At 48.7% G+C, this 13,461-nt stretch overlaps 1 protein-coding gene and 1 pseudogene across 3 annotated transcripts in view; one reads left to right on the top strand and one right to left on the bottom strand.

The window, feature by feature from the left end:
* The first annotated feature begins 5,915 nt into the window (after positions 1 to 5,915).
* LOC146061313 (5S ribosomal RNA) lies at positions 5,916 to 6,035 on the top strand (annotated as a pseudogene).
* A 387-nt stretch (positions 6,036 to 6,422) lies between these two features.
* Positions 6,423 to 13,461, bottom strand: part of LIMK1 (LIM domain kinase 1) — a 99,622-nt gene continuing 92,583 nt past the window's right edge. For all 3 annotated transcript variants that reach the window (XM_083172066.1, XM_083172069.1, XM_083172067.1), the window contains 2 exons: positions 11,641 to 11,798; positions 6,423 to 9,789 (listed from right to left, as the gene is read on the bottom strand). In XM_083172066.1, coding sequence (XP_083028192.1) covers positions 9,627 to 9,789; positions 11,641 to 11,798 — 321 coding nt within the window. In that variant the 3' untranslated portion in view covers positions 6,423 to 9,626. The remainder of the gene's footprint in view (positions 9,790 to 11,640; positions 11,799 to 13,461) is intronic.

The following is a 13,461-nucleotide window of genomic DNA, read 5'->3' as shown; positions in this document are numbered from 1 at the left end:
CAAGCCTGGGCATGGCTGGGCATGGCAGGGGGCTAGAGGGCGCCAGGCCCCGCCTACTTCCGCTTTGGGGCCCAGCAACAGTTGCCAGGGCAAGGCTGGGCATGGCAGGGGGCTGGAGGGTGCCAGGCCCCGCCCACATCCGCTTTGGAGGCCAGCAACAGTTGCCAGGGCAACCCTGGGCATGGCAGGGGGCTTGAGGGCGCCTGGCCCCGCCCACTTCCGCTTTGGGGGCCAGCAACAGTTGCAAGGGCAACCCTGGGCATGGCAGGGGGCTGGAGGGTGCCAGGCCCCGTCCACTTCCGCTTTGGGGCCCAGCAACAGTTGCCAGGGCAAGCCTGGGCATGGCTGGGGGCTGGAGGGCGCCAGGCCCCGCCCACTTCCGCTTTGGGGCCCAGCAACAGTTGCCAGGGGAAGCCTGGGCATGGCAGGGGGCTGGAGGGTGCCAGGCCCCGCCCACTTCCGCTTTGGGGCCCAGCAACAGTTGCCAGGGCAAGCCTGGGCATGGCTGGGGGCTGGAGGGCGCCAGGCCCCGCCCACTTCTGCTTTGGGGCCCAGCAACAGTTGCCAGGGCAAGCCTGGGTATGGCAGGAGGCTGGAGGGTGCCTGGCCCCGCCCACTTCCGCTTTTGGGCCCAGCAACAGCCTGAGCTAAGCAGGGGGCTGGAGGACACCAGGCCCCGCCCACTTCCGCTTTGGGGCCCAGCAACAGTTGCCAGGGCAAGCCTGGGCATGGCACGGGGCTGGATTGCGCCCGGCCCCGCCCACTTCCGCTTTGGGGCCCGCAACAGTTGCCTGGGCAAGCCTGGGCATGGAAGGGGGCTGGAGGGCGCCAGGCCCTGCCCACTTCCGCTTTGGGGCCCAGCAACAGTTGCTAGGGCAAGCCTGGGCATGGCAGGGAGCTGGAGGGCGCCAGGCCCCGCCGACTTCCGCTTTGGAGGCCAGCAACAGTTGCCAGGGGAAGCCTGAGCAAGCCTGAGCATGGCAGGGGGCTGGAGGGCGCCAGGCCCCACCCACTTCCGCTTTGGGGCCCAGCAACAGTTGCTAGGGCAAGCCTGGGCATGGCAGGGGGCTGGAGGGCACCAGGTCCCGCCCACTTCCGCTTTGGGGCCCAGCAACAGTTGCCAGGGCAAGCCTGGGCATTGCTGGGCATGGCAGGGGGCTGGAGGGCGCCAGGCCCCGCCCACATCCGCTTTGGAGGCCAGCAACAGTTGCCAGGGCAAGCCTGAGCATGGCAGGTGGCTGAAGGGCGCCAGGCCCCAACCACTTCCCGCTTTGGAGACCAGCAACAGTTGCCAGGGCAAGCCTGAGCATGGCAGGGTGCTGGAGGGCGCCAGGACCCGCCCACTTCCGCTTTGGGGCCCAGCAACAGTTGCCAGGGCAGGCCTGGGCATGGCTGGGCATGGTAGGGGGCTGGAGGGCACCAGGCCCCGCCCGCATCCGCTTTGGAGGCCAGCAACAGTTGCCAGGGCAACCCTGGGCATGGCAGGGGGCTGGAGGGCGCCAGGCCCCGTTCACTTCCACTTTGGGGCCCAGCAACAGTTGCCAGGGCAAGCCTGGGCATGGCTGGGCATGGCAGGGGGCTGGAGGGCGCCTGGCCCCGCCTACTTCAGCTTTGGGGGCCAGCAACAGTTGCAAGGGCAACCCTGGGCATGGCAGGGGGCTGGAGAGTGCCAGGCCCCGCCCACTTCCGCTTTGGGGCCCAGCAACAGTTGCCAGGGCAAGCCTGGGCATTGATGGGCGCATGGCAGGGGGCTGGAGGGACCAGGCCCCGCCCACATCCGCTTTGGAGGCCAGCAACAGTTGCCAGGGCAACCCTGGGCATGGCAGGGGGCTTGAGGGCGCCTGACCCCTCCCACTTCCGCTTTTGGGCCCAGCAACAGTTGCCAGGGCAAGCCTGGGCATGGCAGGGGGCTGGAGGGCGCCAGGCCCCGCCCACTTCCGCTTTGTGGCCCAGCAACAGTTGCCAGGGCAAGCCTGGGCATGGCTGGAGGGCGCCAGGCCCCGCCCAAATCCGCTTTGGGGCCCAGCAACAGTTGCCGGGGGCAGGCCTGGGCATGGCTGGGCATGGTAGGGGGCTGGTCGGCACCAGGCCCCGCCCGCATCCGCTTTGGAGGCCAGCAACAGTTGCCAGGGCAACCCTGGGCATGGCAGGGGGCTTGAGGGCCGCCTGACCCCTCCCACTTCCGCTTTTGGGCCCAGCAACAGTTGCCAGGGCAAGCCTGGGCATGGCTGGGGGCTGGAGGGCGCCAGTCCCCGCCCACTTCCGCTTTGGGGGCCAGCAACAGTTGCCAGGGCAACCCAGGGCATGGCAGGATGCTGGATGGCGCCAGGCCCCGCCCACATCCGCTTTGGAGGCCCACACTTTTACGATAATCACTTTTTCATGTAACATTTCAGCAGAGTAATTAAAAAAAAAACTTAACAAACTACAGTATCTTCTACTTCACATGTGATGTTGCTATGGGCAACCAATCAGATCCTGTCTACTATCTTCTAGAGTCTAGAAGATAGTAGACAGGATCTGATTAGTTGTCCATAGCAACATCACATGTGAAGTAGAATACACATCTTAGTAAATTTCCCCAGTAACACCAGGTCCACTCATGATCATGATTAAGATAGGCAATAAAAGAGTCAAAGGTGTGATCGTTCTACACCGAAGCGTTGGCTGCGCTTGATAAATAACCTTTATTCCAGCACACTGCTAACAGTATGAATCAGACAAAGAAGCACACAAAGACTGGGACAAATTCATGTATTAAGATCAATCTGTTTTGCAGCAAAGTGTAACAGAACAATAACAAGGTGAAAATGAACACATTTAACATCTTACTAACACCAGTGTGATTTCCGAGAGCGACAACATACAGTACAAAAAGAAAAGTGCAAATTCATCCTTCTACATCCAACTATTAGCTACACAGGTTTGTTTGATTTCCGGGATCTTTCCGTCATGTTGCCTGCCCGTGTCGATGCCAAAAGAATTCCCAAGTAACCTTTGACAAGTGACTGAAAGTAACCTGCACAACACGTAGCGCGGCCATTGTATGGGCATAAGCTAATAGAAAGAATACAATCACTAACAATAGCTGCCATCTATATTCATGGTGATTTGGTCTCAAGTAAATTGACCAGATTCTTAGGATCATCAGTTTATAACCTAAAAACTTGCTGTCTCCAACTGTGCACAAAGTGCACTATAAGCATACAGTACGTGTGCTAGGACAGAAGTGAGTAATTAGGATGCAGGGCTCACTATCTACAAGAAATTCCTGTGTCATAGTCAGGGGGACAGATGTACTAAGCCACGGAGAGTTAAAGTACCGTATTTTTCGCACCATAAGATGCACTTTTTCTCCCCAAAAAAGTGGGGAGAAAGTGTGTGCGTCTTATGGAGCGAATACAGCAAAAAAACATGCAAAAAGCTCCTGGATGCTGGTGCTGCTGCACCAGCATCTCAGGAGCTGCAACAGGCCTGCTCCCCCCGTCCCCTGGTAATTATCAGAAGCTTACAGAGGTCCAGGCAGCGGGGTCCGTTCAGCGAATGTGATATCTTCGGCGGGGTCCCTGCGGCTGATGGGAACTAGTAGCGCTACTAGTTCCCATCGCAGAGGACTCGTCTCCCACCGCCAAAGATGAAGTTGCTCAGACTGAAGGGGCACTGCAAGCCACTTCAGTGCCCCTGTACCAGCGCACAGAGCTCCGCGGCTCCGGCAGCACCCCGGTGACGTCATCACCTGGCACGCGCCGGGGTCCTTCTGGCAGTCTCTGTCAGAGCCCCCACAGAGGACGCATCACCCAGCATCATCCACAAGGGAACTCCGGTTGCTGCATGGAGCTCCATCACTCTGGCTGCACCCGGTGATGTCATCACCTGGCGCGCACCGGGCCACTGCCGGTCAGGCTTCAGGGATCGTCTGGCGGCAGAGTCTGTATCCCCATAGAGGACACAGCATCAACTATCCTCCACGAGGGACCGACTGTCACGTCGTGGGACACATCCACAAGACATGCTCAAGGTAAACCAGGGGCTGTGATAAGGGACACCAGCTCCCTCCCCTCAGAGTGATCCACTACTCCATCACTGCAGTGATATTGATGTGCCCACCCCCGAACCCCTGCAGCATCCCTGTCCCGCTCCCCAGCCAGGCCCCCCACACAGTGGCCAGTCCCTGGGGTCACTCCAACTAAAGTCCAGAAATACTTTCTGCTTACACATGGGCTGCACTCTGACATGTCACTCCACATACTGTACACTGACATGTATTGCACTATTTGGTTCAGAATATTTTTTTTACTGTTTTCCTCCTCTAAAACTAGGTGCGTCTTATGGTCAGGTGCGTCTTATAGAGCGAAAAATATGGTACTAGCCAATCAGCCTTTAGCTGCCATTTTACAGAATGTTTGAAAAAACAATGACAGTTAGGAGCTGATTGGCTGGTACTTTATCTCTCTCTCTCTCTAAGGCTTAGTACATCTGCTCTATGTATAATTTGAAGAGTAGCATCTGTGTATGTGAGGAAATTGTAGTCATGGATGACGTGTAAAATGACCATTAGGGTATGTACATGTAGGAGCTGGATGATTTACATTGCATAAACTGTATTAACCTGGATTTGAGTTGAACACTGGTTACCAATCCATTTACTTATTATTATTATTATTATTATAGATCATTATGGTGAATGCAAGGGCAATACTGTGGTGCATAGAGTGCTACATACCACTATAAAGAGGACTTTAACCACCATTATGATGATGCGCAATGACCAGATAAGCTGTTTATGAAATATTACAATGTTCCGTTACAATTTATATAGATATTAGCAGAAGTTCAGTTGGTACTGTTAGAAATGTGAGTGGGTTTTCGTTTGCTCAAGAGGGGCAAACGTAAGACAGAAAAAGAGCTTTGTGGGGCGCACTCTTGTATTTGTGAATATGAAATTGATTTAAAACTTAACATTTTATTTCGATCTTTTAATATAAAGTCACCAAGGAATGGGAGAAGGGAGAGATTCAGAAAAGGGTACCAATGTTATGAAACATCAAATACGATGGCGCATACTGACGAAGCCGATCCCGGCGAAACACGTGTCTAAACAGACACCCCAGCGACAGCAGCAGCAGCGTCACCCGCACGGAGACCTTCTACACTGCGACCCCCAACCAGCCGCACCTCCACCCTGCCTGGACTCTACGTTCTGACGCCCGGCGGCGTCCCAGGTACCAGTGTCCTCCATCTGCATCTGGCAGAGGAGTGACACTTCTGTTCATTCAAAGGAACTGCTACAAACTTGCATATATACGCAGTAACCAGTGGTTAATTAACATTATTAGCCAGTTCTTGCAGTAGCCAGCATTAGAGCTGAGCTACTGAGTGGGGCAGCTGTGATAGGAACTGCTACAAACTGCTATACATACTTAGTAACTAGTGGATAACTAACATTGTCAGCAAGTTCTTACAGTAGCCAGCATTGAAGCTGAGCTATTGAGTGGGGCAGCAGTGTGATAGTCCCAAACTGTGGATACTGGATAAACCCATTTTTGCTAAATTGCAATTGACCACCAGAAATAAGCAGGCAGGCTAAACCAAGCACCTGGGTATTTAACCATATGTATACCAAACACCATATGCCTGACCATCAGCTATAATTAATTCTAATATCTATAGTAATTTGGCAATTTTGCCTCATTCATTACCAATTGCTTCCACTCAACCCTTTTCCAATCCCCCCTTCCCTTCCCTCCTTTCATGTTTTTTTCTCTCTTTGTTATGTCAGTACTGCAGCAATTCTTAAAGATAGATATCTAGCTGTAAGTCCGTTGGTGGCCACACAACCTGGGTATCCAGTCAGCTATCAATGCTCTAACCGCAGTTAACCAGGCAATTCTAATTCTGGGAAGTAAAACCTCAAAATATACCATCATACCTCACTGGAACTGCCCAAACACTTCCCGAACTTGGAAGCTAAGCAGTGACGGGCCAGAATAGTATTCTTGTGGGGGACCCCTGAAGAACATCTGGTGTGGTATTAATATAGAGGTATCCCTAAGATAATTGCACTGGACACGCCTACTGCATGAGCAATACAAGCTGTGAAAATACCTAAAATTACTGTTGCTGGGGTAATTTATATCCCTACGGGTGATTCGAACCTGTAGGTGATTTAAACCATTCATTTTCGCCCATAATCACATTGTCCACATGTCAATGATGATAAGGACGTAGTGCGCAGAATGGAGAGCAAGGTGTGAGAAGTGAAAAGTGCCATCACACAACATTTTATGTATTTGATGTTTCATAACATTGGTACCCTTTTCTGAATCTCTCCTTCTCCCATTCCTTGGTGACTTTATATTAAAAGATAGAAATAAATGTTAAGTTTTAAATCAATTTCATATTCACAAATACAAGAGTGCGCCCACAAAGCTCTTTTTCTGTCTTACGTTTGCCCCCTCTTGAGCAAACGAAAACCCACTCTCAGTTGTTATACTGAAATCGTGGGCGCACCACCAATCTATGACTATTAGAATTTACATAATATAGTCTTCATGTTGGTCACCTCAATTATTAAATAACCAACCAATCCACGTCAGTGCGGCTCCAAACCCTACCCCACTGTTAGAAATGTACTGTAGGTCAAACTTCGAACCATCAAATCCTGACAAACAAGTTTGAGACGCTTGTACGTGTCCAATGGCATTGTGAAAATGCTCTTATAATTCATTCAAAGTAGAGATTGTACATACGCACATTTCCACTATACCATTCACTGCAATGGTAGTTTGTGTACAATGGTACCCAGCTTTAAAGCAGACACATGTGGCATACCACAACAGCAGTGGTTCCCAAACTTTCTTGAATCGTGGCGCCTTAGTTTATCTGCTTTTCTTCACAGCACCCCTAAGATATAAATGTATTATTGATATATTTGGAAAAAAATATTAAATTAATTCTGCCGTCCTTTTGAACAGTTTTTTAGTGGTGTACAGTTGTGCTTCTAATTGCCTGCATGTTTTATCTCTGCTAGCCACTAGTACTGGTTTTATCTATCACTTTGACCATAAATCATTTGATTTGGTCCTGGACCACCAACCTGAGGCATCCCTGCAATAGCCTTGTGGAACACCGTTTGGGAACCACTACACCACAGTAACCTGCTTCAGGCAGCATAGCTATATTTCATTTTAATGGCCATACTTCAAAAATGGCAATTCGAAACGGAATGGATGGCACAGATGGAGCCAAGCTTATCTTCGCTCCCTTTGTGCTCCCACTTTGCCGCTCACCAGGAATGGGACACTCGTGCCTGTGAGACGCTTGTGCACCCCATCGCTGCAAAGGGTGCTTGCAAGCGTCCCATTCTCGGTAATCTTCACTGCCGAGGGGGGCCGCTGCAGAGTCCGGCCACTGCGGTGTGAAAAGTGCAAAGATAAGCATGGCTCCATCTGTACTATATCTCTCTCCAATTTACCTCAGCCCTAGAGATTTCGGTTGAGCCCCGTGTGTATGAAGATGTAGTTAAGCCGTCAGAGTAGGGTGACCAACTCATCCCTTTAATCCGGGACACATATTAATTACACAGGTTCTGTGGCTGGCTTTCACCTGGTTTTAAACTGCCACAGAACCTGTGTAATTAATATGTGTCCCGGATTAAAGGGATGAGTTGGTCACCCTACGTCAGAGAGAGACGGCTAACTACATCCTGCCAGCCCCAGGAGCCGCGGTCACATGCACAGAGTTGCGTAGCAAGAATTTTGTTTCCTGTACTGACTATTGGAAGTTGAACATACATGTAATGTGTGCAAATTCAATACATACTATGTAATGTTCATCCACAAACCACACTGGCCGTTGATACATGTCATATTCCAAAAGCAACCTATTGGCAATTAGTATATTCAATAAAAGAAATGTAATTGCTATAACATTATAAAATCTTAATCAAAGTGATCGGACAACTGCATCAACCCCATAGTCTGTGTTTTTATTTGGTTGCAGCTGTCCAATATCATCCCTTAGTCTGCAGTGAGCATTGTGATTCTTATAGACCAGGCCGGGTACTGCGGAGATTGTGATTTTGTGCTGTAATCTGTTACCCTGATACTTACTACAAGTTTTCAATATGGCATTAGTAACCAGTGATTAACCCTTGATTGTACCAGAGAAGTACTGTACTAAATGGCTATTACCTGTGATTGTCCTGTACAAATGTGTGACTGTGTACTGATCTCCATGTGGGACACTGAGTGATTGGAGACTACAGTAACTGCATGATTATACTAGGAAGACAGACAGTGGCACAGTGCCGCCCTCTAGTGTACATGAGGAGCATGGGTTTCAAAATCTTAATTTGAGATTCTGCAAACCTACATTCAATATTATATGGAATGGTTTGCTCGTCTAAATCTGGGGTTGGGAGATGAAACATTTACAGTAACTAGCAAACTCTTAAGCCAAAACCGCAACAAACCAAAGCTGTTATGTGTGTATGTTCTATGTACAAAATATGTTTCTCATTCATAATATAAGGCAAAAATGTGGACTATCTGAAATGTGCAAAACTGCAGCACAGAGGACGTGATGATGTCTGAAGCAGATTGGAAATGGACATGAAGTGCAAGCACATAGGGTGAAGATACAGTATAGAGGAAGCGTTTCTAATCCTCAAACCATTCACTTCCAGCCACGCGCTAATTATATAGGTTGTATGTATCATACTGGCCTTCAAACTCAGAACCCAAATTTAAATACATTATTGTGTCATAATGACAGTTGTGTGTTTTTTTTTTTTTTTTTTTTATAATCTACACAATAATAAACATAGATGGATCAATACCTAAGTAATCTACTGGGGTATATATAGTCCCCTATAGGAGTTGCACTTTCAGATGCATTTTAACCTGTAAAGGTTTATAGACATTGAATGCTGGTGGTTTGTAAAAGCTGATGACCCGTCTGTAAGTGCAGAGTGTGTAGACGAATCTTATAAAATATAAACTATAGGGTGTCATGTTTTCGTGTAAGACAGAAGTCTACTTCACAGTCTGTTCCCTGCCCAGGTGCATTATGGCCCTGTTACAGAATTACCCTGAGACCCAAAATGTGTCGGGCAGATAGCGAAAAGCAGTAGACCTTTCTTGGCAGTAAAAACAAGTGATCAAGATCAAGTCACAGACATTGGGAATGTATGTACAGAAAGCTATGCACAGTCTAAATATACATACAGCTATTTACACAAGGTGCGTTATGCTCTGTTGCGCGAGAAGGTTGAGAATAGGGGCGTCATGCAAGGAGGGTGTGATGTAATGACGCCATTAAGGACCACGTACTTACTGACTCTTCCCGAAACAACCACGCGAATAAAGCCTGGATCTGCATATCCAATCAGAGTTCGAGAACTACTATATTACAAGCTTACTAAACATCGTAGGCACCGGATGGATCTACAACAGTGTATCTTTGGATTCCCCTCAATGCACACATTCGCCTGCAGCAAGCTCTGGTACAGCAGGTCCCCTTCGTAAAACATGGATGTAGGGATCTGGTCCCCAATCCGTGCAAGGTAAGCAGTGTGAGCTTGCCACAAACATACATAAATTGGGGTCTCTCTTGTTGAGATGATGTTAATCTGGGATTTCGGGGTGCGCACTCAGGGTGCTGTCTCCTCTTCTGTACATCTCCCAAAAGTTTCGTTCCAGCTGCTCAATATGTGAGCTAAGGGGTAGCTGCAGGTTCAAATGCCTGAGGAGCGAATCCAGCCAGAGCTGCAGCTGGGAGAAGCTTGGCCTACAAGAGAGTAAGAGGTACAATGAACCCAGAGAAGAGTCTCCAGCACTGTAGGTGTAGATCAGCCAAGGCTGGAAGCTTATTAGATGAGCATTATGGAAAATGAATGATGAGAAGTCAAGGAACATGTTAGAATGTGCAATGAGAATATTTTCCATCAGGTAAGGGCCAGATCTATCAAGCTTTAAAAAGTGTTAGAGAGATAAACGTCCAGCCAATCACCTACTAACTGCCATGTTACAGGCTGGGTTTGAAAAATAACAGATAGGAGACGATTGGCTGGCTGTTTACCACTCTCCACTTTATCACTGTATGAAGCTTGATACATCTGGCCTTCAGAATGGAGAAGTAGACAAGTAGAGAATTTATCGATAGTATCATTTATCAAGAACTTTCTATAAAATAATAGGAAGCTGATTGGTTGCCAGGTGGCGGGGGAGGCGGACGTTCGGTGGGGGGCATTTACCTGCTCGTTAGGCTGCGAACACAGACACCTTGTTTTAATGCAGGGTACTTGTTTAGTTTCATGGCGGCACTTCCCAGCAGATCGTATGTAAATTGCATGCGATATTTGCATACGATTTGCATACGATTCGATCCCCCACTATCCACGCTAGCCCGAAGCGTGGCGAGCGCAGTGTGCCCTGCGAGGGGATGCGGTACACATACTCCCGACCTGTTCATACCCCCACCATCCACATTGGCGTGGAGTTGTTTTTATAAAGTGTGGCGAGCGCAGCGTGCCACGGAGCCCGAAGCGTGGAGAGCGCAGTGAGCCCCGCGAGGGTCCTCCTAAAATGAGCCTGAAGTGGGCTTGTTTTCCCAGTCCGCTCGCCACGCTTCGGGCTCGGTGGCTCGCTGCGCTCACCACGTTCCCCACCTCATGAACAGGTCGGGAGGACACTTACCTCATCCCCTCGCGGGGCTCGCTGCGCTTGCCACGTTTTGGGCTGACGTGTATAATGGAGGGGGGGGGTGCTAAATCGCATCGCGGATCGAATCGTATGCGAATCGTATGCAAATTGCGTGCTGGGAAGTGCCGCCGTGAAACTAAACAAGTACTTAACGCAGAAATGAGAACTTGCTTTGCAATGGCAGATGGCTAAAATCAGAAAAACGGGTGGATGGGGTGATCTGGAGCAATCCTTTCTGTGCTAGGGGGGCAACAAAGGGCCTGATTCAGATGCCATGTGATGTTAGCAGCAGCTTTGAGCTGGCGAACGTAAAGTATTGCCCTATACTTAAACGCCATTCATTTCATGCTGTTATACATCACCAGACGATTGTATTCTTCTGCACATTTTTGTTTAGCATGAAAAATAAATTCCAATACAAAAAAATAAAAGAAATATTGATCTACACACTTGTTTTTATAGGAAAACCTATCAGCGAATTAGATTGTGCACGCACACCTGCAATGATCACGGAGAAGGTGCCCACTATGGCTGCTCTGATATTCTTTGTCCCTCGGGCCTGGCTCCTGTCTTGGATCGAGCCAGGGCAGGTCTCAGTCTCCGCCAGCCTGCAGGCATGTATTGCAGCTGATAAAGTAACACAACAGTGCTGCAGCTGTACACGTCCATTCCGGGGTTATGACTTTCCTGGTTCTACTATAAGGCTTAGTGGAGGAGATGAATCAAACATTGGTGATAAAGTACCGACTAATAGCTTCTAACTTTCATTTTTCAAACACAGACTGTAACATGGCAGTTAAAGGCTGATTGTTTGGTACTTTATCTCGATCCACTGTTTAATATCTTTATCCCAATGTATTACCGAGATAATGATGGAATGAATTTATCTGGAACCAAATTGGTGATGATGACAAATTGCTTCATAACAAATACTTACCGCTTCTCGGGGTCCAGGTCACAGCATAATACTGCACTGGGGAAAAACCCCGGAGGGCAATTAGGGGGGCAAAACCGATCCAAGAAGGCACATACATTCAGCCCAAAATCCATGGTGCGAGGGAGGAAATCGGGGTCAGCACTCACACGACCAATTATCTGAGATCAGAGAGAGAGAATGGATATCAGCCAAGCTCATCACATCAGCAAAAGCTAAATACACATATAATACAGGACAACACAGCGATTCCGGTATAACGGATGTATAATGTCTATGTAGACAGTCAATATAGTAGGTCGACAAATAAAAGGTTGACAGTGGTTAAGGTTGTCAGGTACAAAAAATTGTTATGTATCCACCATCAGACCCAATGTGTACGAGCTGATTGGCTGCCTGTTTATCACTCTCCACTTTATCACTGTATGAAGCTTGATACATCTGGCCTTAAGAATGGAGAAGTAGACAAGTAGAGAATTTATCGAGAGTATTATTTATCAAACACCTGCAGTGCACATGGTTTTGCCCATTTTGAGAACCAATTTGTATTGCGATCAGATCGATGTGTTACTATTTTAAATGTACTATTATGTGTATAGTAAATCAAATAGTAAATAGAGTGTATAGAAAAATATTTGTTGATGATTTGTTTGTCAACTTTTGTGTGTCAACCTTTTAAACGTGTCCATCTTATGCACCGTCAAACTTTCTTCTGTCAATCTTTTGTACCGGTTGACCTAATACTGTACATATGGTGTTGGGCTTTTGACTCTTTCTGGACATTATGGGTGACATTCTATGCTCTGCGATTAGCGCGATTTTGCGGTAATTAGACCACAAAATGGCGCTATCGCATTTTCCCATTAAATCGCCGATTTAATGGGATGCGCACAGGGGCTGAAATCGCATATTTTGTGCGTAAAGGTCTGGTGAATAAAAATGCGAGATTAATTCGCATTTTTATCGCATCCAGATGTTTGCGCACAGAAAAGTATACAAGTCGCTTATTTAATGCTATGCGCATTTGCACATCGCATTATTTAAGTGACTAATTATCGCACTTATTTCAGACCTGGGTCTGTTAGGCGAATTAGGCAGAACCCTGCACAGATCGCAATGTTCTGTGCAGGGTTCTGCTTTAAAAAGTAAAATAAATGGTTAAATAAAAAAAAAAACGAGCGCGGGGTCCCCCGCCCGAGTGTAACCAGCCCCGGGCTCACAGAGCCGGTGCTGGTTACATAAAATCAGGGTCCCCGACAAATAGGGGTCCCCTTGATTTTATGAAACCAGCACCAGACTCAAGGTCCGGCGCTGGTTCCCAAAATACGGGGGACAAAGTGACTAGGGGTCCCCCGTATTTTAAGAACCAGCACCGGACACAACCAGCCAGCAGGGTAATGCCACAGCCGGGGGGAAACTTTTTATACAAGTCCCCCCGGCCAAAGCATTAACCCCCTGGCTGGTCAGCATGGGCAGGGGTCCTGGGGAAGTGGGGACCCCCCCAATGAAGGGGTCCCCCCCTCCAGGACTTACCAGCCCATGCTGATAGTCCGGGGCTGTCCTCCATGCCCCTGGGCTGTGGGCATGGAGCTGATGCTTTGTGTAAAAAAAAGAATGATAACTATTGTTTTACACTGGCGAACTATCAGTCCCAGCAAGCCTACCCCGCATGCTGGGACTTGGGGAACCCCAAGTCCCAGCATGCGGGGCATTAAAGGGCCCGCTGGCACTTGTAGTTCTGCAGTGTAAAAAATAGTGCACAAAATCACACTGACACCCTGTGAAATAAAACTTTAATACACACAAAACACACTGATACTTACC

Source organism: Crinia signifera, chromosome 2, assembly GCF_055691185.1.
Source record: "Crinia signifera chromosome 2, ASM5569118v1, whole genome shotgun sequence".
Lineage (NCBI taxonomy): Eukaryota > Metazoa > Chordata > Amphibia > Anura > Myobatrachidae > Crinia > Crinia signifera.
Note: the sequence above shows the minus strand (reverse complement) of the source record. Positions and strands in the feature narration are given on the sequence as shown.